The 26916-nt window shown below is 37.3% G+C and overlaps 1 protein-coding gene across 1 annotated transcript in view; it reads left to right on the top strand.

Annotated features, from left to right (window-relative positions):
* The window catches only part of RNGTT (RNA guanylyltransferase and 5'-phosphatase), a 186833-nt gene that overhangs the window by 132847 nt on the left and 27070 nt on the right, over positions 1-26916 (top strand). Inside the window, exon 14 of the mRNA XM_071548735.1 lies at positions 20149-20215. Within this exon, the coding sequence (XP_071404836.1) occupies positions 20149-20215 (67 nt within the window). The remainder of the gene's footprint in view (positions 1-20148; positions 20216-26916) is intronic.

Genomic DNA, 26916 nt, shown 5'->3' with positions numbered 1-26916 from the left:
AATGACTTTAAACTGAAAGAGGGCAGGTTTAGATTAGATACCAGGAAGAAATTCTTTACTGGGAGGGTGGTGAGACACTGGCACAGGTTGCCCAAAGGAGCTGTGGATGCCCCATCCCTGGAAGTGTATAAGGCCAAGTTGGATGGGGCTCTGAGGAACTTGGTCTAGTGGAAAGTGTCTCTGCCCTTGACAGGAGGGTTGGAACTGAATGATCCTTAAGGTCCTTTCAAACCCAAACCATTCTATGATTCTGTGGAACACAGAGGGAAAAAAACCTCAGCTCAGATGACTTCCTGGTATGCTGTGGTGTATTTCAAAGAAGAATAAAGCAAACTAAGAGGGAAAAGAAATTATCGCCGTGGTAGAGTAGAGCAAACAGTCTGGATAGACAAAGATACTGTACATGTTTCTACTCTTCATCAGTCTTACTCTGAGCATTTTATTACTTATTTTTCTGATAATACCAAACTCACAAATCATAAAAGAATAGATATAAGTACTAAACAGTGAATATATTAAAGATAAAAATAATTCATTACAGTTATAGTTCCAAGAGTACCATTCAGTTTGCTTTGATACCATCAGAATGTTTTGAAATTGGTTTAGGAATTAGAAGCCCAGCTTTTTGTGTCTTACTGAATTCGTGAGTACTTTGGAATCAGCAAAATGTGTCAACAAAATAAATGACCCTGATGCCGATGGTTTGCATTTCTGCCCTGACAGTGTTATCAATGTGGTATGCATGCAACTGTGGGCTTTTAAAATACTGAGCGATTATCAGCAGTTTCACCTTCCCTCTTGGATAGTGAAGAGAAATTCTTGGTACATGTGCTTATCTTACAACTTCAGAGACATTAGAAAAGAAACCTACTTAATTATTTTTCAGGATGATTATTCCAGTGTCTCGGGTTTTATAGGGATTCAAGTTGTGATGGTTGATTAAAATATATATATATATGTATATGATGAGTTTTTAAAAAGTAGCATTTTAAGGGACATTTGCATTTTGAGAAAATAAATTGGATTTTTGATATCTGTTTAATGACTTGAGATCTGCCATAGGCTTGGTAATTCATACTTGCTGTCTTTTTAACTAACACCCAGCTTTTTTCTGATAAAAGATGCTTATTCTGTTGTAAAAACATGTTAAAATCATTGAGGCTACAGGTGCATGTATCTGTCTGTGAGAGACCAGTTTGCATAATCAAGGCCTGATGAGTCAGTGGTAATGGAGCATCCATGTTGTTACTTACATAAATGACAGGGAAAAGAACAGTAACTATGGGGTATGGAGCTTGTGTACATACTGCCCTTTGACTTGGAATTTGTAGAAAACATTTAATAGTTTTCAGTAGAGTTTTGTTTCCATCCGACAACAGATGTAAGCATGTCATCCTGCCAGAGGATCTTAAAAGGCCAAATTTCATACTCTTTATGCTTGCTTGCTTTTTACGGAGCAGTCTTATGACAGTGAGTGTGAAGCATAAACAAGGTTTTTTACTGAGCTCTATTCTGAAGTGAACTTCAAGGCTTTTATCCTAAACACAAGGAAGATGTGCACATTCACAGGAGTGACTTCATTTTTAACATATTGTGCATGTGAGAAATAAGCCTTTATTTTAACTCTGAAAACCAGATTTCCAAGATTGTAAGCTGGTTCAGCTTCATATGACATGACTCAGAATTTTTTATTTATGAATGTATATACCTATATGCATATGTATTTGTATACACACAGGTGACAGCTACTATTTTATGTTGTAAAATTAAAATCAAAACCAAAATTGTAATAGAAATGCATTGTCTGTTATAAATCAAAACAACTCTTTTCTTCTTCATGTTTACAAATGGAAACCCCATCCACCTGTTGTCATACTTCTTAATTTATCCATTTTATAAATCAGAGTTTGCTATTTCTAATTTTTAAGCTCTTTTCATACAAATATATTTCTTAACTGGATATTCTCCACTTCTGTTTAATATTTTACATGAAAATATCTCTTACAGCTTTATTAATGTGGTTTTCATTGCCTTAGTTTCATGGTTTTAAACTAGGTAACTAACTGGTTTTGCATCTATACTCCATCAACCAGTGATCCATCACTGGCTTATAATTGGTAGAAGGGTTGTATATGACTAATAGAGAAGTGAATAGCAGTGTGTTGCTCTGGTTTGTATATATAAGCTGAATAATTTTTTAATTACCTAACTGCAAAGTTTATGTATGTGAAGATACAAAAGCATTTTGAAGTATTGGGGGGGTGAAGGTGGGGGTTAGGGAAAATTCTAACACTCTTGAAAGATTGAAAGCATTTTTATTCCCATGCTAGTCATCAAATCTCTTGTTAGACAGCCCAACCTCTGAGAGGTGTGACACTCAGAAGCTTTTGTTAACAAAGTTTTAATGAGTTTGCTTTTACATACTCCTGAAAAGCAACGCATGTATGTGTATCAGTTTTCAAGGTGGGAAAAGTGAATTCTGAAGCAAAGAGAAAACTCTCTCAGGGCAGCATGTTGTGTTAGTAAGAAAAGGACAGTCCTCAGCTGTACCCACCAGATGGCATTTTTCCCCCTTATGACAACTCAATATTTTCAAACCTATAATCTTTGGCTATTTTCATACTTAAAGCCTTTTTTTCCCCAAAGTATTAAAAGATTGCACTGTGAGCAAATATTTATCAGTGGATTATAAGTGAAATATAATGTGTATATCTCTAATTATAGGATAGAGAAGCTTGGAATAAAGAGAGTGAAACAAGATAGTGAATTCGATTATTTAATTTTTTCCCCTTTCAAGTCCGCATATCAAAACCATCATTTGCACAGATGTTTATAAAAGCACTTCACTATTCTGGTGAATGTTAAAGGATCAGATCTCAAATTCTCAGGTTTTTAGTCTTTTACTCATGAGTTAGAGAATTCTGCTTGAAAGTAGATATTCCGTTGTAGGAGATCCCTGGATTTGTGGAGTAGAGCAAGACAAATAGACTCACAAGTGAATTGGGTATCTCCTAATGAAGGCTCGGAACTATTATTTCCCCTCCAGAACTGGAAATTTGCTATGTACATGGTTAACTTTTCTCAACTAATGTAACAATAACACTCCTGACTTGTTAATTGGGGGTTAAAATGTTCTGTACACAGTTCTGATTCAGGACTCACCGTTGATCATTCATTCTGCTCTTATTCAAGTAAAGAAGCAGAAAAGACTCTTATGTCTCACTGAGCAGGATGTTTGTGCTTGGTTTCTGCACAATACTTAAGCTGATAAAAATTTCCACACATTACTTATGTATTAAGAAAATTGTGTTTCCAAAGATGAATTCTGTGTCGTGATAAACTAGAATAATATTTTGGCTTTAGAAGAGACAATGGTACAACATGCAAGTGCTTTCTTCCAGTTAAGACAAGTCATAAATACAGCTTGTTAAAACAGAAGTATTAAGCTTCAGTTACTTGAATTATGTCCCCAAAATGAGATATTCAAAACTGGTCATTTTTCTCTTTTATTTATAATAAGATATGATGAATGGCTTCTGCACACTGATAATTTCTCTGTTGTTTACCTTAGTTTCCTCTCTCATATTAAAAATCAGAGGAAGCTATTACACAATTAATTTTTTTTCATGTATTGTATGCCAGTTGTTTCTTTGTAATATTCAGATACATGCAGCATGGAGGAATTTTCCTTGTGTCTTCTGAAGATGATATCCTGCCTTTTTCAGAGATAAAGTGAAGATTCTTCGATGTTATTTGACTGGCAAATTTTTGTTGTTTGGTAGAGCCTCTATTATTGAAAGGCATGCCTATGTCCAGACTGCGGCAAGAGGAGTGTCCAGTGTTTAACACTTGTAAATCATTTTCATTTGAGTAAAAAAAATTGGTCCTACACATTGAAAGCATGCCATGGCCTGTACCAATTACTTAAAAACTTACAGAATTGACCAGTTTACTGAATAAGCCTGAGGAAGAGGTACAAACCCTAACAACTACAGAGAAGAACTAATACAGCATTGTCTATTCTGCTGCTTTCTGCTGTATAGACTGAAGATCATTCATTTCCCAAAGGACTTTATACAGCATTTGGTCCAAATGTTTGTGTTTGTTGCTGAAAGCTGTTACGAAATTGATGACTTTCAAAAGGAAAGTTTCATACCGAAAGATTTTTAAACAATCCAGAAATGGATAATATAAAGATGCTCTAGTTACATACTCTTGTTTAATGCAGAAGATGTATCTCTATTATTGCTCAACTTGAATTATTCCTTTGATTCACTGAATTTGAATTCATACGAATTCTTGCAAGGCAAAGTGTATAAAAGATGTTTCTGACAGAAAAACTGAGATGAATAAGAGAAAAGGGCACAAATTTGATAGTTATTCAAAGTTAATTCCTCTGATATAATAGCTCCAGAATCACAAATATTTTTAAATCAAATGGGTTTCTGAAGTTCTAAACCAGCAACTCTGTAAAAAGAGAAGCTGACAGGTTTGTTTGGGGTTTTTTTTTACTAGGGGACCTGAAAAGGCAGAAATATGAAAGTTATGAAATTATATTAGCAGTGGGAATGGTGAGTTACAGGAAGAAGTGGGGTGGAAGAAACCTAATTCTGGAGAACTTCCCCTTCTACCCCCATTTTAGATAATGTGTAATTTATTTATTGATAGCTGTGGCAGCTTTCTACTGAAGTTTGATGTACATAAACAAAACCAACAACAGAAACACCCTTGATCCGCACAACTCCTGAGTTTCTGTAGATATCAACCAGTTTTCTATATAAGCAAGATCACAGATAAGCTTAGACAGAGGTGGGTTTTATTAAAAACCTATGAATGGAAAAAGGATAGTGGATAGTGAGGAGAATAACTGTCATCTCAGCTGCAGTGAAAATAGACTGCCTTGGATCTACGGAACTGGCTGGGATATTGGGAAAATTGCAGAAAATCTGTTTGTGCTGTGCTTGCAAGCTTGAGGAAGTTGAGAGTTGCGAAATTATTTCTTACCCACAAGCTCTCAAGGAAAAGATTGCACACCCTTTTCTCCCTCAGACTACTTTAGCCTGGGCATCTTCATAACAACTTAATGATCAGGAATTCTCTAGCTTGTCTAAAAACCCTTCTTCTTGTATTCTGGTGCTAAGGAAAACAATTCACTTTTCCTTTCTCTTAGTTTTCAAATGTCAAATACAATAATTACATCCTGTCTTAGCTTTGAGTGATTTATACCTGAGTGAAATGCCTGTTTGCTGTCTGATAATAAATTTTCTCAGCTATAATAACAAGGTGGTATTGAAAGTAGTTTCAAGAAAGGAATTGCCTATTTGATTTTTAAACAGTTAAAGGATTCCTCTGAAGGAACAATTGAAACTTGATTTTGCAGCATTTGTGTTAATTGTTTTCTGATAGATACTCTTTTACTGTTTCAGAAAGGTAAGTGTGTGCATATGAAGTTAACCTAGAGTTAATTCTTTTTCTGTGCATTTTGAATCAATCATGGACAAGTCTTCTTCCAGTATAGGTGTCGGATGTGAAAAATTAAAGCAATATTCTGAATTTGAATTAAATATTTAGACAAAAAAAAAGTAGAATTGCAGAAAGTATTAATATAATCCCAATGTCACTAATCTGTGCATGTAAAATGTAGCAGAGGAATGTCCAAAAGAAACTGAATTCCTCCAAAAAGAGTTGATCTCAGAGGCTGTGCTGGAACAGGTAGACCCAGAGCACAGATCTGTAGTACTTGAGTAAACAGAGTAACTTTGACCACTCCTAAACTGCAATTCTTTTAAGAAACAAGGTTGTAAAAGAAGATATGAGACACTCAGCTGTTGAGTTTCCTAGCTGATATAAAACTTGACAGCAGGGATGTGTTAAAATGTAGGTTTCCCATCATCTGTTACGGTAATATGTGCTTTACCAGTTTGCCCTTATCTCTTTTCTGTGTCTTCTCATTTCTGTGTTACTGTTCCCAGACTGAATTTTGTGTTCCTGCTCAAGTTTTATTCATTCTCCTTGCTACTTCTCTCACTCATATTTGCATATGAGTCTTCAGGGTTGATTTCCCAGTAAAGGTGATTATTTTTATTTGCTACTCCAGTCGCTACTCCAAAGTGATTAAAGTTCTGGTTAAAATGCATAGAGTTTCCATGAAATAGCTGAAATTGCATTTCTTTATGCCGATTGACAAGTTTTTCTCTTTGATGGTCTGAAGATGTAGCTAAGACTGGGTATATTGGAAAAGGCAATGGCTCATGTTATTTTGTTATGCTTATCTTATAAAAAAAAAATCCAAATTTTGAGACATCAAAGTCTTTTTTCATACTTGAGATTAACTTGCATGCTCCAGTCCTTGTTTTTTCTGGCTGTATCACTTAGTCTAAGAAAACATACTACTTTTTCTTAGAGACTTTGTCCGACCTTAAATGATATCTGAATTAAGTTCACAGTTTTTATAATGCACAATGTGAAATTTTTTTTCTGTAATACCTGTAATTAATTGCAGTTAGCTATATTACGTTTAAAGGCTTATTATCTATGCAGGTAGCTTATAAAACCTCCATGAGGATTTTCTACTCGGAAAAGCAAAATGTGCTGAACCATGTTGCACTAAGATTTTTTAAGCAGGCTTTTTTTGGCAAGCATAAATTACAGTCCAAGAGGACAAAATTGCTTGTAGTAAAAAATGATGTCTTGGAGGCATATTGCAAGATGGAAAAAAACCCCCTGCTTTACTGTACATTTGTTAATTAATAACTTAATAATTTACGTTACATAAATCTTCCCAGAAAGAGATGAAAGAAGAGACTGAGCAGCTCATCCTGACACCAGTTAAATCAGTAGCAGTTATCAGCCAGGGTCTGGAAATAACTAATTTCTTGTCCTATGCGGTTTGCATTTAATCATAATTGCTCTTTCACGTGTGCTCTGCTTAATAAAAATTCATAATGTGGGTCAGTAAATGAAAAGATGCTCTCCTTCCTTAATAATAATACAGCACTTTTTATGAAGAATTCAATTATTTTTTTCTCTCAGGTTATAGGAAAGATACATTTTTGCAAGTTGCTCATTACGCACGTCTCAGCTTGTTTGACCTTTCAGAGTGTCTGACAAAATATATTAATTATTTTTAAATAAAGTCTAAAAAGCTAGCATTGGAAAAGAAGAATACTGATAGCATATAAGGAGCTTGCAAAACAGTTACATTGGACCAAAAGTTTTGTGGAAGCAGCTCCTTAAGATGGTGATGCATCCTCGTTTTATTCCTCAGCCCTCACACAGGACAGTGGGTCTGGCCACTTGGGACTTCTTGGGGTGTTTGTGAGCTTGGATGTGACCATACTCCCAAGTGCCTGGGGAGACAGAGCCTGGCTAGTGCCCTGTGTGATTTTAGTAGCTGCCTCAGATTTATATTGGTGTGGAGAAACTGGAACAGTAGTTGTCAACCTGGGAGCTGTTGCTGTGAGGTAAACGCTGTGTGTGGAGCAGAGGCATCTCAAGGGGTTTTTTTGTTCCTAATGCTGTCTGCCTTCCATTTCTTACCACTGTCCAATCTCCCATCATGCCAGTGCATTCCCACTCCCCTCCTGGCGGCTCTGACAAAAGGATGCTTCCCCTCTAAATTTGGAAATTAGGATAAATGGTGGTAAAGGTCAGAGAAAAAAGAAGGGAGAAGGGGGAATTTATTGGAGTGAAGTAGCCAGCTTAAAAAGTCTGTACAAAACAAAACCAAAGGGCAACTGAGAATTAAAGTCAGAAATAAAGGAAAGACAGAGAAATGGAGAAAGGGGTTGCTAACAGAGATATGGCAGTTCTGAAGTGAGGCAGAGCACCCTGACAGCAAAGCAGGGATTTCCCTTATAGCAAAAGGAGCCTTATGGGTAAGGATACAAACTTTTTTTTTTGTGGGGGGAGACACACCAGAAAAACAGGACAGCACTCCTGCAAATGCCTTCTAAATCACAGGTGCAATAATTGGTGTTACAGCACTGGTAGTTGGTATTACAAGATAATAGTTCTTTCGTCACAGACAGTAAAGTACTTCAGCAGCATTTCTTAGTATGTCAGAATGCAGAATACTACTACTTTTGTGTCTATTACTACCTGAGGAATTTCTGTATAAGAAATTTCATTTACAAGTTTGTATAATGAATATGCTGAGGGATTTAATTTTATAGTGAACAGAGAAGCTAAGTCTGGCACCATCCATACAGGTTTCAGTAATGAGAGTGAAGCATTCAGTAGAGTTCATGAAGTCTCTTGACAGCCTTCCTGCCTTATTTTGGGTGGTAGGTTTGTTTGTAGCAGATGGCTGTTCATGCATTCTGCTGGTGGCACTTGTGTCTGGATGGAGTGGCAGCTGGGTGCATATCCTAATTCCAGACACACAATTCGTTGTTCATTACAGGCTTCACCTTGGGATTGCAATCTGCATAGTCCCCCATGAACCCATGCCTAAATGGTTTGTGGACTGTAATTCAATCATTTCTCTGGTTGTACATGATTAATTAATAAAGTATTTATTTTGAATAAATGCTTGAAGTGGTGTGGAGAAACAGGAAGCAAAAGAAATCATTTGGAGTGGTCTGGCAGTGTGCATACATATGGCTAAGGTTGCTCATTCGTGATGGCTTCCCATGGAGGATCTTTCATAAGAAGATGGGAATTTTCATACTGATTATATCTCTGATCCATGTAGACAAGTGAGTTTTATATTCTCTGCTGTTTTAAGGGGACATTTTTAGTCTTGTATTTTTATTATGCACTTGAATGTTCAATCCCTTGTTTCTCTTGCACACCAGGGCAGCATCAATGAGCTCCAATCTAATTACATGTTTTTTGATTAACTGTTTATCTGATTTGAATTCTCGCTCAATTGGCGTAATTCAATGACTACTTGTTCTTTTTTTACAAGATATTAGATACAGATCACTTGATCACTTTTTGGTTTGCTGTGTTGTCAAAAGGATACTGGTACCAACTGATTTACTCAGGGTACCCTTGAGGTCTTGCCACCACTTGTGTGGCATGCAGGGCACTGGGAAAACCAGAAAATTTGGAGCATCTGTGCTGACAAATGGAGGCCAGAATGGGGGAAATTATAGCCAGATGAGATCACCCCATCATGGCTTCCCTGCCAGTTCTTTGTTGTGGTTTTTCAGTAGTAACAACCTGTGTTAAAATTGCTGAGTATTTGAATTTCCAGCTCAGCTCTGATAATTTAGAATAGTTGGCGGGACAGAAGTTTGGGGGGTTGGAGGTTTTTTGTGGGTTGGGTTTGTTTTTTGGGGTTTTTTTGTTGATTACTGGATTTTTGTGGGGATTTTGTTGTTACTTTGTTTTATTTTGTTTTGGTTTTTTAACTAGAAATACCGAGGAGAAAGGAATGACAAAACCTCATGTGGAAAGAAAGTTCTGTGAGCTTTGAATTCAAGCCTTAAATATTAGGAAACAACAAAATTTTAGTTGCCAGACTCATACACACTTGATACATTCCTTCATTAAATGGTGTAATGCCCTTCCCTCATTCATACACAAAAGAGCACATACCTTTCACTGCAGAGAAAAGTAGTGCTGAGGTTGTATGAATAATTCTAATTATGATATCAACTTCCTTTCAAAGTGATAAACTTTGTAATCTACCTAAAGTTGCCAGCCATTGCTCCATAACTTGCTTCATCAGCAGACTTCCTGTGTTCATGACTTTTTCTGATTACTAATAAATATATTAAACAGTCTCTTACATAAATTGAGTAGTCACTCAGCCTTTGCCAAGGTGAAAACTGACCATTTATTCTGCCTGTCCAAGTCTCTTAATCAGGGTTTGATCCATAACAGTAAGTAGTGTCTTCCATATAAAAGTACTTACTGCCCAGTTTTATGGGTTTTTTTAATAAATTGCTGTGGAAGAGGACTATAACAGAAGCCTTTTGGCAGTCTGAGTCGATTATGTCAGTGTGGTGCCCCTCCTGTCCCCCAATACTTTTTAAGCGCTCTTTCATTAAAATGATCAAAAGAGGCAGATGCAGCCACAGTGTGAGTGATGTGGATGTGCAACCTCCTAAGTAGCACTGCCTGTGTGGCCAAGGCAGGCATGCTGAAAAATGCTGTGCTAAAGGGTAGGACTGAGAACTTTGCCAAAATTACCAAATTTGGGTATTAAAGATCGACTTGGTTTATGTTTTAATAGCAATTTAGACCCTCTATGTTAAGAAATGTCAGAAATCTTAGATATGTTACATCAGGGTTTGGTGATTTATTTCACCTTAATTATCAATATATCCTAGAACTTTTCTTTCAATACCTTGGTTTCTGCAGGCATTTCATTTTGATAACGAAAAGACCCCGTGTTCCTGACTAGATGCCTGATTTTTAGAGTGGGTGCAAAAAAATCCACTACCTTTTCAGCAGTCTCAGTGTCTTTCTTATTTGCTTCCTGCATTTCCACGTGATCAAGTGAATCTACAGAGTGATTTTTTACCAGTTTCTACTCGGATATGCTTGAGATTTTTTTGTCATTATTTATTTTTTCTAAATCTTACTAGTTGTTAGAAATCTGTTTTTCTTAAGTAACTCCTGAGACACTGAAAATGTCTTTGTTTTGACCTTAAATACATGTAATGAGACTTCTTATTTTATTGAAGTCTCATGATGCAAAACTTTGCGTTCTGGTGTCCATTCTCCACCTAATTCTGGTAGTTGAATTTTCTAGTAATGTGGTGTCAGCTATACTATATTTTAAAAGATGGCTATGGTGAAAGGACCCTATGGGGTCTTAGACTTCGAATGTGGATTTACAGTGCTCTAGTGAGTCCACTGCAGAGCTGTGTGAGTGCTCTTGATTTGTGGCACATGGATAAATCTGGGCAGAATTGCAGCACACCCTATGTCAGGCAGATCTTTCAGCAAATTTGGAATAGTTCCTAACTCCTGCCCCATATTTCAGTGAGATGAAAGGGATGGTATTCAGAAGGAAAAATTGGTGTTTACTATTAGAAATAGATTCTAATAGTGAAATCTCTTGAACTATGTAATAGTCTCCCAAAGGAAAAGGCACGCAGCCTCATTTTCCAGATAATTTATGACCAGCCTGGCCAAATTGCTCATTATACTACAGGGAGTAATATTACATTGGTGGAGGAATGGGCATGATTATTTAATAGGTACTTTTTGTTTCTACTTGCTTTTTCTTTCTATTTTTTATGGATGGGTTATATGTAAATGTAGTCAAAATGCTGCTTTATGTGATTAGCCTGTAAGGCAAAGGCAAAGCCAAAAGGCTTTGGACAAACATTAAAATATTATCAGTGCTAGACATAAATGTAGCAAACAAACAGAAGTGCTTTTTGGAAATGTCTATGGTTGTATATATAAAGTGCAAGAATGTGTCTTGAAAAAGTCTTGCTGTCTCTAGGAAAGTGTTCATGTACAAACAACCAAACCCTATCCAACAAAACCTAAAACCCACAACATCCAAACACTTTAAAAAAAAATAACACAAACCCTACTAATCCAAAGTAAACCTTGATCTTGGTCAGTTTATTCTTTTTGATGGTCTAGAATCCCTCATAGACCATTACCTCAAATACAAGGTCACTTCAGTTTGCAGTTTCAAGCCCTCTACATGTAGTTTTTATTTGATTTGGTGAATAACAATGGTGATGTTACTCAGTGGAACTATGTTTTTCAGGGATCAGTTAGTGCCTCCATTCCCATTGTCAATAGTCAATGACAGGTAGTGATTTACTGTAGGGAGTGAGGTAGTTCAGTGAAGCCTTTCGTGTATCACACATAGGAGCTCGAAGGGCAATTAGCACATGACATTGATAATTTTGCCTGAGTCGCACGTGTTTGAGAGCTCCATGCTTATTAATATGACTAATGGCACACACATTGGAGTACTCTTATGGGAAGGCTGAGGGTGTTAAATTCAAGTTAAATTGTGCAATCCACTGCATTTTTCCCTGTGAATATTACTTACAATAAACTTTTATGTTAATTGTCATCACCATTAACTTGACATGCAATTCAGAATTCATGGAATAAATTCTGCAAATTCAGAATTCATGTAATGAAGGGTGTTTGCTTACATTTCTGTGGGCTTGTTTATGGCAGAGATGACTTTAGAATTATAAAACAGTTTACAGACTCTTTTTTGACTTCAGTGTATTGCTTTCCTAAATTTCTTCCCTCATGTTAAACCCCAGGGTTTTTTTTTGAATCTTTACCACTAAATAGCTATGCATAATATGTCTTCCAGTTCCCTCATAACCTTCTTCAGTTTGTGCTCTTATTTGAGGAACAATGTCCTAAATCAGACATACAGTCTATTTGCTTACTCTTTACTGTCATAATTATACTAGAATAGCTAATATTTATCCATGGAAAAAGCTTTGTTGCTTGACTGATGAGTAAGAAATTTTGTTAGAATATTTTTGTAGCCTGAAAAAGTGGTTTGATAAATGCAGTGTGAAAAACAGGAGCCAGCTCTTGTGTCTTGTCTGTGAAGCCCCTGTGTTGCCACTGTCAGTTTGCTGCATGCAGGGGTCACTGCTGGTTTTGTGAACTGTCAAGTTCTCTTTCACTCTTTATACTTCTAGAACAAAATGAAATACATGTGGTTTAAAGACCATATATGCAGGCCAGTTTAAATTCACAAGCACTGCTTTTAGCCTTTTCTGGAAGTTGTTGGATCCTTTTATATACTTTTATATTTCATGAAACCTAGTGTTTTCACTACTTTACTCTGAGAGTAGTCAGTGAATTAAATTAATGAAATAAATAATGATCTTGAAAACACTGAATGTAATAAGTTAATTCTTTTGACCCTAACATAGTTTTTATAATTCTCTATTTATGCTTTTCTGATTTTCTTCTTGTTTTCATATTCCTAGAAAATACATAATTAGAATTTTAAACCAATGGGGAATGATTATCATAAGCAAGAAGCAAAATATAATTGGAATGTCACTGTAGTGAAATTCAAGTGATGGTTCAAGAAACTGTTTAAAAAGCTGCTTCACTTTCTGTGGTTGTGATATTGCAGCACAGTGCACAGTTTTTCCTCCCAGTTTAAGTGACCAGAGGATAAATCCAGAATACTTATTTTATTCTTAAGAGGACATTGACTGCATCATGTGAATTTGGTGTCCTTTCTGCTATGTCATAGTGCTTTATTTATGCTTGTGTCATCATGTGCAATAATGACATATTGGGATAATTTCTTTGCAAGATTGAAGACAAAATTTATAAAACTATGTATGGAAGTTACCTTTATCTTCAAAGCTATCCATGAAGAAGATTCAAGTAGTGTCTGAAAATACCATTATTGAACTTAGAAAGGTGTTGCTTCTGTTCTCAGGGCTGTTGTTCATGACTTCTGACAGTCATTTCTGGCTGAAATGTGCAAATGCATCTGGAGTGAGTTTTAGAGATAGTTAAAAGCACACAGTGTGTCAGTAGAAGTATTTGTATATGCTTATCACACAAAAGGTATATTTTAAAATGAAACATAAAAACATTCATACCAAAACTAATATTAATCCCTATTATAAAGCTATTTTAAATGTGGCACTTTAGATTGTGAGTGCGGTTACAGAGATTTTCCTAAAATTTGATCCTGACTTTCCTATTTATACTTAAAATGGTGTGTGTTCCATTTCTGGACTTAATCAGCCACTAATGTGTATGCTCAGGTGTCCCTAGCAATAAAGATGCAGATATGCACGAGGGTCAGTAGCCCCACTGAGTATCAGGATTATTTTTATTTTGCTTCACAGCTCTTCTACTCTTGAGACATGTCTTCTCAGGATTGAAATCTTTTCACCAGCAACCTTTGTGAAGATTGCAAATCTGCCCACAGCATATGAAAGATAACGCTGTTAGATCAGTTCCCAGCACCATTGTAGCTGCTATTTCTGCTTCTGACTCTAAAGTGGAAGTAGTCCATGTATCTTAATCCCTTTGTCCCATCGGTGAATTGGTATTTCTGTTTAATAATATCTGCTAGTGCGAGATCCCTTCCAGGCAGACACCAAGGATTTTTCACGTATCAGTCCACTGTTCATATAAAGCAGAAAAAGACCTGTCTGATCTGGAGAGCGTTTATTCAGGTATGAGAACAGACCACAGCAGAAGCTGCCCCTTATCCCTTGCAGAAAGTAGTCAACTCCATCTACACTGTCATTTCAAGCAGAGACAGATATGCTCAGCCACCAAGCTGTTTTGCAAGCTTCTGCAGTTTTGCATGCCCTCAAATACCTTTGTGATTATAGGATGTAACAGTGAAGTTTTATTATCTCTAGCAAAGTTTTGGTGTCAGGCTGCAGCACTTACCGAGCTCTTAAAAACAGACTCCTCTAGAATCAGGTGCTTTGGTGGTTGCAAGACCTAGTGAAAGAAACACAACTGTCAAGAGTAAAACCAGAAGCATTGAACGACTCATGTGGAGTGATGAACTTGATGTATGTCAAGTTAAAAATTAGGGTTGCCTAATAAAGTACTGCAAGGTATTATTTGATAAATTGTCATCTGTTCTGGGATTTTGTGAGTGTTCTTGTTGAAATATAAGGAAGAAGTTACATGTTCTGTTTCACAGGGATAGTGAGTAACTGAAGCAGTGCTGTAGGCAGCCCTTTGTGCCTTCCACTGCCTGTTGCAGGACAGCTTTCCTCCTGAGAAACCAGACACCTCAAGCCCATATGCCTGTCCATTGGTCATCGTTTTCCTTTGGCACATTCCACCCTTCCAAAGCCATTCACTTATCTCTTTTCAGCCCTTCTACTGCACACACTGGATTTTTCACTTCATACTCCCTGCTTTGCAAGCCTATCTGACCTCTGTGCTGTTGGCTAGAGCTGCAAGTCTTAGTCTGTGTTCCTGCACAATGTGCCACCAGTCTTGCAACAGAGCAAGCGCAGGAGCTGCTGCCTCGCACAGGAGCAAGTTACCGTGTTCAGCTAATCTGCAGTAACTTGCTCCTGTGAGAGGTAGCGGCTCCTGGCTCCACCCTGCTTCTTTATTTCTCTGCATGATCCTTTCTGGAAACCTCTTTCCATAATCTTCACAGCAGCACTAGGACTCAGGTAGTCTAGAGAGAAACTCACAACTGATTTGTGTATTAACTGCTCAGATGTTAATGTTTTCAGCTCCAGTTTGCATGGCCTGTTTGACCTGAGTGGACCTCAAAGGCAATCTTTGAGTCTGATGGGATGGGCATTTGGAGTACTGATTAAGCTGCAGTGATGTCCTAAGGTGTACCTCAAACAGGCTATGGTATTTGACACCTTTCTGCCTTCACAAAATACTACTTAATGGCAGAGCACTGGTGCATTGGTGAACAGTGCCTGAATCTTTGTCAATATTATCTTGAAATCACAGAATGGTTTGGGTTGGAAGGGACCTTAAAGATCATCCAGTTCCAACCCTCCTGCCATGGGCAGAGACAGTTTCTACTAGACTAGGTGACTCAAAACACCATCCCTTCTGGCCTTGAATACTTCCAGGAATGGGGCAGCCACAGCTTCTCTGGGCAACCTGTGCCAGTGCCTCAATGCCCTCAGAGCAAAGCATTTCCTGGTATCTGGTCTAAACCTGCCTTCTTTCAGTTTAAAGCCATTCCCCCCTTGTCATATCACTTGCCCTCTCCAGTGCTCTTGTTGCCCCCTCCACTTTACACACTGGAAGGATAATTCACCTTCATCTTAACAGACATGTCTTAGTGAGTTACTAGGAACAGACGGTGTGTGAAGAGGAAATGATTAGGCTTCTTTGGAATAGGCTACCCTAATAAAGCCCATAGCCAAGGGTCACTCTACTTCCCATGGCCAAAGGCAATAGGAAGGAGGCAGTGGCAATGTCCCAGCCTCCAGACAAGGTCAGCTGTGCTCAGGGATGATGAACTCTGTGGTAAATTATTTTCTGCTGTTCCCATTCCATAATCCAGTACTTTTCTCCAGCCCAGAGCTCCACCCCAGTGCTTTCCAGCACAGAGGGCTGCTTTGTCACTTATTTTTACCTTTCTCATCCCTTGTCTTCCACATTCCCTGCCATGTCACAGTGCCTTATTCCAGGATTCCTTTTACACGTGTTCTTGGCTGTGTTCTGTATTTATTTGCATATCCTGAGATTAGCTCAGTTGGTTAAAACTTGGTTGTAATAACGCCAAGGTCATGGGTTCAATCCCCTATGTGGGCTATTGACTTAAGAGTTGGACTCGATGATCCTTGTGGATCCCTTCCAACTCAGAATAGTCTGTGATTGTGTAATTAACCATCCTCACATCACTGTGGCCACACTTTTTGGAATGCTGTGTCTGACCATGCCCACCTGCAGCTTGGATTTTGAAAACATTCGGTACTTTTGTATCCCAGAAAAGACCAAATCTGGGTAAATTTAGTGATAACTATATGGCAGCATTTTCTTGGTACTGGAGAGGCCTTTAAGACTTTGGCATTATATTGGCAAAACTCTGAAATGGTTTGTCATGATACTTTTTGGGCTTTCATGCTGTTTCCCTAGTAGTCACATTAGGCTAGACTTATGCTCACTTGGGTTATAGGACAGGAATGCGTGGCATGTAATGTGATATATGGACAGCACCTCTTAAAGAACTAATGCTTCCTGGAGTGATGTTTCTTTCTTTCTACTTACAGAAAAAAAAATGGGAATCGTATTGGTAATGTATTGAATGGAAGAGATACAAATAAAATACATGACAATCTGTAAGCTAGGCAATTCTGTATATTACTGCATATTTTAAAGTAATATATGTATTGAATGCTGGTCGGCATTTGCATTTTTTTTAACTTTAAGTTAATTATTTGAAGTGAAATTCAAAGATGATAATTGTGCTGTGAAACTGTCACCACTGTTTCATAGCCTGGTGTGTCAGCTGCAAGTCCTGTCCAGCTGTTAGCAGGTTTAGCTGTTGAGTAGTGCTGATGGTGTTTCAAGAGCAGACTTGTGCAAATGTGAAATTAAGTAAGTAGTAGAAGACTGATGTTTTAAAAGAGAGCACTGACATATAAGTGCTTATACCCAAACCTGCTTACCATTGGGAAGTCTTTAAAGGCAAAGGGTTGTTAGTTGATAACATTAGAAGAGAATGTCTGTATCAATTTAGACACATTAAAGTTTATGGTATAAAGGTAATTTCACGTATTTAAAAATACAACCTGTTGTTGTGCTAAAGAAGGACTCCAAAACCAGCTATGTATAATTCAAACTTTCTCATTGGTGAGAGGTACATCTTAGTGGTCATTTAGAGGTCAGTTGAGCTGAGTACCTGTAGGTGAGATGGAGTTTGGTACATACTCCCCTGTCTCTCCTTTGTCTTCGATGGCATGTGGGTTTTTGATCCTGCCACTGATGGCTGCTGAGGGGCTATGCTCTTGCAGTAGCTTGGCCTATCCTGAGCCTTAGCAGTGACTGTTGTCACAGCCTGCTTATCTCTCCAGACTCTTCTGTGTGACCTCAGTCTCTGAAATGCAGAGATCATGCCTATAAGAAAGACCTTGAGTAAAAGAGTTTATACTAGTGATGAGATTTGGAATTTTTTAATTGCTCAGACCGTTTAGGGGCAGAAAACCAGAATATTTCAGGACATTAAATTATGGTCATATTGGGATGCTAATTTCAACCTTCTTGAGTTCTTAATGGAAACTAACTGGTTTTGCATGTTGGTAATATAATTTTGAATTTCAGAACTCAAGAGGAATGTGTAAACTAGAGAAACACAAACTGCAACCTTTTATTTAAGCAAGGGAGAACTACAAGTAACTCTATTGCTAAAAAATTTGCTAATACTGCATTGAACTAGAAGTGCTTTTTTGAAGTGCCATGTAAATACGAATAAAAAGTTATAAGTAAAATACTTTTTAGCCAAGGCAGTGAAAGGTGGATAAATAGTAATCAGCTTGTACTGTATGAATATCCATCTGATTAAGGAAGCCAATTCTTGCAGTTCATTTGGAGTGTACATCAGTGATAGCAAGTTAAACAGTACAGACAACTCAGTAGTCTCCTAGGAATACCATCCTTAAGGTTCCCTACTTGTTCATTACTTCTAACTAAAGCTATCCAAAGACATAGATTTTTAATGGTCCTTCATTTTTATTCAATAATGGAAACATGAAGGATAATCACATGAGAATAATCACACTGTATGTCTTCTCTTTCTAAGGTCCCCTACTAGAAATGCAGCTAGTGGATTTGTTTGTTTTCCTTTTCTGTCTTATAATAATTATGTGCAGTTCTTCTTAAGAATACTTTTTTGCTTTAAGATGCCTCTCTCTGAAGGATGGTGACATACCCTGCATCCTTTTTACAGAGTCTCTTTAAACCTTTTTCACTAATTACTTCCCATATGTTTATTTCCATTTAGAAAACCCTTAAGTATTTTCTGATTTTGCTTTATAGTCCTCAGAGAAGGTTTGAACAATATGCTGGGTATTCCAACTCTGGACATCTGAGTTGTGAATAAATTTTACTTACTTTGACTCAAAATGAGTTTGATGTGCTTATCCTGACTTCCATATACTGCAGTACCATTGCTAAACAGTACAAGTCTTCCCAATTTAGTCCGGTGCACTGATGGGCAAAGGGAAGAAGCCACTTATCTGTCTGTACTGTGGCTGATCTGGTCTGATCTGTACAGTTCTTTCCTTCCTTTGGGTATTTCTGTCAGTGCCCTGGAAATTTTTGTATACCATATCTAATTACAGAAAGGTTTTTTGAAGATGATAGTTCAACAACTCTTCTTACTTTACTATTTTATATATGTGAGTGTTTTGACTTTGTTGTTTTGCTGAATTCCACCAATTCCCACTGTTGGGAAACCAGTATAAAATCATATATGTCATATTGTTGTGAGAACTGGGAAGAATCAAGACATCATACTAAGACGTGCACGTTCTGTGGGGTCAAAATGATTTGCTACCATCTAAGTTTCTGTTTTTGTTTGTTGGTTTAGATACAGAAAAAGTATTTAACTCTGTAAGAATAATAAGTATATATTTACATTTATATATGCTTAAAATCATAAGAAAGAGACACCTCAGTGTCATGCTTAACCTGAATGATGCCTACATTCATACTTATTTCTGGCTGTTTAATTTAATTCATATGTAAAGTCTTAGCGCTAAAGGGAATGGAATGCAAAATTGAAGGAAAATGTAAAAAGCAAACAATCAAAACTTGGAGCTGCTGAAGAGTGTGATGGTTTTTCACTGCCCCTTTTAATCAAAACAAACTCTTTCTGCTGTTTGTCATCACAAGTTCTCCTTGTTATGGGGTGCCTGTATATGAATGCAGTGCTTGTGGGGTCTCTAAACTGGAGGGAATGACCAGTGGGCCTTTGCTTAGCAACGGGAAAATTGCTCTTGTCCAGTCGGAACAGCATAGTGCTCTCCAGCACTTTTTGCTGGCCAGTGATGCTCTCGTCAAGCTGTTCATAACAGCAGTGCCCTAATGCTCCTCCGGGATTTGGAGTTTGTGCACTGATAGCATTGACTTGCACTGTATCTGCAGAATTCAAACTCTTTTCCAGAAGTATCAACAGACAGTTGAGTCAACTTATCCCACTGTCCCTCGGTGGTGTACGCAACGACTTCATAGAGTTGAAGACAACAGCAGGCACAAGCTGTGTCTGGGTCTCTTTTCGTTTAGCAAGCTGTTAGACAATAATGCAGAGATTCTCTGTTACTTCTCATCTTGTAGTGATGTAATTTTTGTATTATTGTGTATACTTTTACGTGCCCCAATCTGTTTTAGCTCTTGGGTCTGCTGCTCTGAATGTGTGTTTTCTAGTCTTGTCTCTTGCTGTCTCTTTGTCTCTAGTAAATAGAAAAAGCACATACCTGCCATTCTTCCACATTACTGGGTGACATCTGTCACATAGAAGCCTGTGAAATGATTTTGTTGAAGAGCTGCCTGCACCATAAACATAAATGACTGGTGTGCATCCATCTTTAATTCACATCTTTCCTTTTTTGTAGTAGTTTGAATAGAATTGTGTAATCAGATTTGCAAAGGTAGCTTTTGCTATCATGAAGCTTGTTACCCTGCTCTGGGGTTCAGTAACAACTACTGGAGATGCAGAAAAAACTTACGGATGTAAAGTGATATCTTAAAAGATTTTTTTCATTTTTTTAGGCTACTCACCCAGAATGTTGGTCTTCTTTATGTTGGAAACTTTGACAGACCTTTTGCACAAATTAAGGTATGATTAATAAACGCGGGGGGAGGTGGCTATTTCAGTTATTTCACTTCTATATGATTTAGAGAACTTCAGACTTCCAAGTTATCAATATGGCTTCAGGAAAAATAATGGGAAATAGTGCTACTTTGGTTATGTTTACCATATTCTGGGTTTGCTTTTAGTTTTATCTGTGCACTTAACTTGTCAAAGAAGTTTAGTTTTTCCTATCATCTTTTGATGAATTTTGACTCTGGTTTAATTATGAGGATGTCTTGTCAGAAACATTTCAAAACAAAGCCGCTTTTGGAGCCCTGTAATTCTTTAAGTGATCCTTGACAGGGAAGACACTGCAGTAAAAACCACAGATTGTTTTCCCTTATTAGATTTATTATGAAAGACTCTTACAATTGCTGGAAAATCATTTGTCTTCTATGACTTACTGTTTCTTTTCCTTCAGTGGTACTATTATAGTTTCATGTTTCTAATTGCCAGTTGCTAATTAGTTACTATCATGTCACTTGCAAACAAAACTGTTTTGCAAGAATATATGGACTGATTCTGATGAGTTTCATTGGCATTTTTATTAGAACAAAGAGAGGGAGGCATTAGCATGTCAGTCATTACACAAGGATGTGGAAATGTGCTGTCTGTTTCAGAATGCTGAAATGTTCCCGTCTCCCAGATGATACCTGTAATTACAACATATTCTGCATTCTTGGCTGCATTGTTCCCTCAATTGTGTGTCTATGCTTGTGCCTCTCAGAATTTTAAAAACCTTGCTTTTGTTTTACATCAAAATGATACTTAATTTCTAAAATTCAGATTTGTTCCTGTACCATCCCTAATTATGTTACTAAACAACAGTATTCCCAACCATGTCTAACAAATACTTTATATAGCTTAAACCTTGTTACTGTATTAAAATTACTTGAAAATAACAAATACATGCTTTTTATCTTCCCATTTCACCTTCTTTAATTTCTTAATGTGTATTATTCAGTTTGGCTAATAAACAATTTAAACGTTTCTTGTATAAAACATATTGCCAGAAGTTTCACCAAAAATATGATTCTATATTTTCGGTGAGAACTCTTCAGAATAGTGCTTCTTTAAAAGCTTTCTAAAAGTTCTCTGACTGTTCTCCTGTTCCAAATAAGCCCCCGTTTCTGCCTGCTCCATCCACTGCTACAAGTAATAAGCAGCAAAATAGGAGGTTTTCCCCGTGGCAAGGAATAGTTTAAGTTCACAGGGTGGATGTGAGAGAGAAGAGGTGAGCACTGCACCCATTTTCAGCTGCTTGCAGTGAGCAGGTGCCCCTCCTAACACTTGCAGGCAGGGAGAGAGAGGCCTCTCTGCTCACAGGACAGTTACGCAGCAGCTGCTGTGCAGATCACACTGCAGGATTGAGGGTTGTATCAGTGTTCAAACAGGAGAAATACAAAGTGTGCAGTTTTCTGCAATTTGCATGCAGGACCTTCTCTTCTGGAAGTTGTATCTACATCCTCTTTGCAGACTCAGTTGGACTTCCCTCCCTGAGTGTGCCTAGGGGATTTTCCACTAAATTTTCAACATACAAAGCCATGCCATCGCAAGGTGTTATTTTATTTTAAATCTGTTGCCCAATATTTTTTTTGGTTTAACCTAGGCCTTATGATAAGAGAAGTGCTGAACAGCCTGACTTTATTCCACATTATTCCAATCTTGCATCTTCCAAACTGCAGAAATTTAATCTATTTAATTGTTCCCTGTATCCAACCATTCTGTATCTCCGGTCAATACCTTCTTTTTGTTCTACATACCCCTCTATATTTCTGTTGTTGCCTATTTTAGGGTAGGGAATGGCACAGTATTGAACATATGAGCACAATGACGTTTTCTGTTCCGTCTCAGTCCTTGCCTTATATATGGTGCAATGCTTGATGTATATCTCACATACCTTTTAATTTGAGTAGATAATTAATTACTGTAGATTACATTGATATGTTTTAATAATCTAAGTTTGAAGAAGATAATTCCACAATCTGTACTGTATAAAGCATAACTTTTATTTTTGGAGCTATAGGCATATATTTGAGTGTATGCCTCCCTGACACCCGATCCTGTCAGATCTTGGAAGCCAAGCAGGGTCAGCCCCAGTTAGTACTTGGATGAGAGACCTCCTGGCAATACCAGGAGCTGTAGGTTCTAGTCCTGAGGACTTCCCTGTCACTGTCCAAACTCGCTTGGCTGTGGCAGATGAACCTCAGGACTTAAACAGTGGGGCCAGTTCTGCACACGCTGTGCCTCTCCTAAAAAAATCCACTGCGCAGGCTGGAAGGGCACACCCACGTGGGGAGAGCCCTTCCCAAATCTTCGTTTGCGAAGCCCAGCCATGATGATGTGTGTTTGAAATCTGTTGCTTTGCTTTGCTTCTGATGCTAAAGGCAATGCTGAAGAGGTTAACTGATTTGTGGTTTGCAAATGGCAAATGGCATATAGTTAACAAAAACTAAAAGCTTTTGAAATTGAGGCTCCTATCTGATTGTTTGAGATTCTAGAATGTTGGCTGCATGGCAGCAGGAGGAACTGGTGTCGAGTGACGGGGTGACAACATCATAGAGTTCTTCAGCACCAAAAAAGAGGAGTATTAATTCACATTGAGAACTGGTGCTGCAAAAAGTTTATGTACTCTGTGGTCTCTTGTAACTGTTGACACAAGTTTCTTTCATTTTTCCCCCAACAGTTCTTCAGGTCTTTAATACACATTTGCTAACGATTCCAGCAGTTAAAAGACAAGTGAACCACTTAGACTCCTGGAATAAATATAAGACAGAGTCTTTATAACCTTTTAGTTCAGATATGCTTTTACACACTGTGTGACAGATTGATCTCTCGTGTTATATAAATTACCCACTCATGTTCATTTGCAAACATCCCAAGTATTATGTATTCTATTAAGATACAGCATTTTTTGCCAGAAGTGTGCATTAAAGAATGCCCCAAATCACTACACTCCTCTGTCAGTGTAGATTTGTTACTCAAAGTGGACCATTATTAGACAGCAGTACTTCCAGTGCATTTTAGTGCACTTTCAGGTGCACAAGTAGGAATGTTACTAGGCCTTTGAAATATTCATTGTAAACATATAAACTGCCGTGCTAGTACTCATAAATTCATGTTTCAGTTTATGTGCATTTACAAAACTGCAAGAAGAGAAACTCCTTATCAAAGTATCCCTTCCCAGAAGCAAAAAAGTTTGATTTTGCAGAACTGTGGAGGAGATAATCGCACCAGTGTCTTTGATGATGAAGACTGTACATGGCAATTCTGAGAAAAGAGTTTGAAATACTAATGTCTATTTTACTATGATTTTTCAATGTCTTTTGTTCTCATATTAATAATTCATTAATATAGATTAATATTTATGATGTTTCTGAGACATAGCTGAAGTGGTAAGATTAACTGAAATTACCTGATCTTCCTCTTCAGCTTGCTTACAGTGCTATCAGTGGTTGTGCTTGATAGGTGTTTGATCTCTGTATTTCATTATGCAAAAGAGATGCGAAGCATTCACACCTCAAGCTTTTGAATCCTGCATCTGGTAGCAGATAGATAGAGGAAATAGAGAAAAACCAGTGTTTTCCTGGCTAGAGGGATCTGCCTGGAACTTTCTAATAGCGTGCCAGTTCATAGGAATTGTAGAATTTTGTATGTTGCTACTTTGAACAGAGTTCATGATGGAACTTTAAAGTTTTGCATTGTATTTGTGATTGCTCTTGTTCTAGGGTAATATTTAATGTAAGTTCAGTGGTGTAAAAAATTATGTCTGTTACAGTTAGCTTCTAGGACTCTTAAATTAATTTGTTTTTTGAAAATTCTGCTGTGGCAATGGCTTGTCATTTTATTTCCAGGGGATTGTTCTTTAGGTTATATTGAGGGAATCTATTTAATATAGAGTGTGGTAGTTTTGGCTTTAGTTTTAAGTCAGGCCTCAATTTAGCAGGCTCAGAGAATCTACGTAGATTAGGAGAGACAGGTATCACCTGACTTAAGCAACCAAAGAAGTATTTCTTACCGGATGATGCAAACCTGAGATATGAATACAGTAGAGTAGGGGTGTTCTCTCTGTTGGCATCATGGCTGCAGTAGAGACAGGACACGCTGCCGCTGTCCCACTGTGCTGGGTGCTGCTGCTGCCCCCGCTACGTCACATTTTTAGTTCAGGGAAGAAGAAACATTTTATTGTTATTCTCTTTCTTTTGCTTTGCTGGGTGTCTTTTGAAGTACTTTATGAATCTAGAGTAATAAAATCTGTGGGAGGTAGAAGATTGTGGTTATATCTAACTTGTGTGTGTGTGTGTTATATTGTAGTTTTCTTTTAATTTTCTCTTTTCTATATAAGATATATATATATAGTTAGTTAGTTTAAGTTTAAACCTGTTTTGAGGGGTTTTTTTTCCTCCCGTGGGGACAGGGAGACTCTGACATTCTGTATTGGGCGGTTGGCATTTTGCCAGCTCAACCCAAGACATAAAGGGTAGTTCCTCTTAATAATTTAATTTTGTTTCTAAATAAAATTATTCTAAATTATTGTTTAATTCCAGTGTCTGTCCAAAGGTATTGTAGAACAGTTGCACCATAAATGTTTGCGTTCTGTATCTTTTCCCATGTAAGCTATGTTAGTAGTAGTGTTAGTAGCAATTACTGTCATACACTTCTGCTTTCATTAGAAAAACTTTGACAATTCAATGATTTGCAGCTTTCTTTGCATCTTAAGTGATTGTATTTATTAAATATCTCCTGGAAATTAGATGAAATGAAAAAGATTTCTGTAAGTGACAATCTTGATTAGCAAGATAAAGTATTGGCATCAACTGGAATTAACTGACAAGCTTTCTTCAGTCTCTTTTCCTTAATATTGCTAGTATTCTTTTACTAACAATAAAGCTATTAAAGCAAAAACTTTTTCATAGAAATTTTCTGTTTATTAAAAGTAACTAAATCCATAGGGTATGTTACTGGGGTTTTATCCTGTTTACAGGAAAAGATTTCTTCATAACATACATGGCACCTTGTATTTAAACTAGAGATTTGGTCAATGTAGATGATAATGAAAACTTAGCTACACTATATGCAGTAATTATATCTATATAGAAAATTATATTACTTAATCAATTTATTAGGATTGGAAGTTTTTGCAGTTCAGTTCCTAGGTGCTTCTGGGGTTTGGGAAGACTGTTCAGTACAATGTGTTCTCCATTATTAATCAGTAATGAAGCTTCTGGCAGTCTTTACTATAAGCTAATGATTAGTTTCATTTTTGGGCTCTTAACACATTAAATTATCATTTAAAGACTAATTGCTACTATTTTGTTTCTAGTGTTTTAAGAGTAGTTATTAAAAAGTTTCATAATAAATACTACTTTGTTCAAAATAGACTTGTTCAATTTAATAGAATATGAGGACAGTTCCATGGAAAAGAATATTTTTGAAATAGTAATGTGTTCTTAGTACTTTGTTTCTATGCTAGGAGCACAGTGGAAAGATTCCAGGTTTTAAGTTTGTTTCTGGTGAATTACCTACTGTAGTTATAGCAGCCTTGCTGTCAAGGACTAGCAAAGAATCAAGGTCTCTGCTCTGACCTGCAGCTCAGTAGCCATTACCTGTGATTTTAATAAACTTAGGAACAGTATTGGTGATTGCTGAGGTGGCTAAGCTTACCGCCTACATTCTGGGAATGCAGTTTGGTTCTAAGCTATTATTTGCCCAAATGCCTCATTTTCCCTTGGCAAATACACTTGTATCTTAAACACATGATAAAGCATTATGGAGTTCTGCCAGAGAGGGGCCTCACAGCAGGTAATCACCCCAAAATAATTTCTCTGATCATATCACATCAAAACCTGTAGACTCTCTAGATACAAATTTATCTGCCTTTACTCTAAGATCTGCAGGAAACTTTTCAGCACCTCAGAGATTTTACTGCAATGTTCCCAATAGCTGAAACATCTTCAGCATAGCTGCTTTACCTTTGTCCACACACAGAGGCTGAACTAATGTCTGAGAATCAGGCGAGACATCATTTGTGACTCCTTTGCCAATGTCAAACATCTGTAGTTGATTACTGAAGTGATTGGCCACAATTTACCAAACAATCTTTTCCTGAAAGAGAAGGGAAAAGGAATGAATTGATGAGCTTGCTACTCTCAAGAGCTTATTTTTTAAGCTTCCATAAGCTGCTGATTTCTCCACTGAAGCTGGCATGTTTTTCTTCCCTGAGTGACTATGACTTCTATTGCCAGTTAGTGACCCCAAAGCTTGGGATACCCTTGTTTAGGGTACAGCTCGTCAGACCACTCCAGATTTAGGGAGAGAATTAGTCCAACTTTCACCATACACTCAGTTGCTGTCCTGACAGAGCTCCACAGTAGCCATGTGGTCTGTACAGTCTGGTAGCAAAAAAGGTTTAGAAGTTTTTCCTTCATGCCTGTTGACAGCCACTAAGAGGATGTTGGTGCTGGTGCCTTCATTATTTGATGCTTTCCTTACTGAGCTTTCATACATATTGCAGAGGTTTTTGTGTTCACTGCCACAGCAAGAGAGCATTTCTCATTTATCATAGTGAAATTCTAAGAATGTTGTTTCTTTTGCCTATCTTCCTTTCTTACTGTTTTGTGCTGTTATTGTATTTTATGTGATGTGAAATGCCATAGAATGTTACATAAGGATATCATGTCTTCAGC

This window comes from Pithys albifrons, chromosome 2, assembly GCF_047495875.1.
Source record: "Pithys albifrons albifrons isolate INPA30051 chromosome 2, PitAlb_v1, whole genome shotgun sequence".
Taxonomy (NCBI): domain Eukaryota; kingdom Metazoa; phylum Chordata; class Aves; order Passeriformes; family Thamnophilidae; genus Pithys; species Pithys albifrons.
This window is presented reverse-complemented; position numbering and strand designations above follow the sequence as displayed.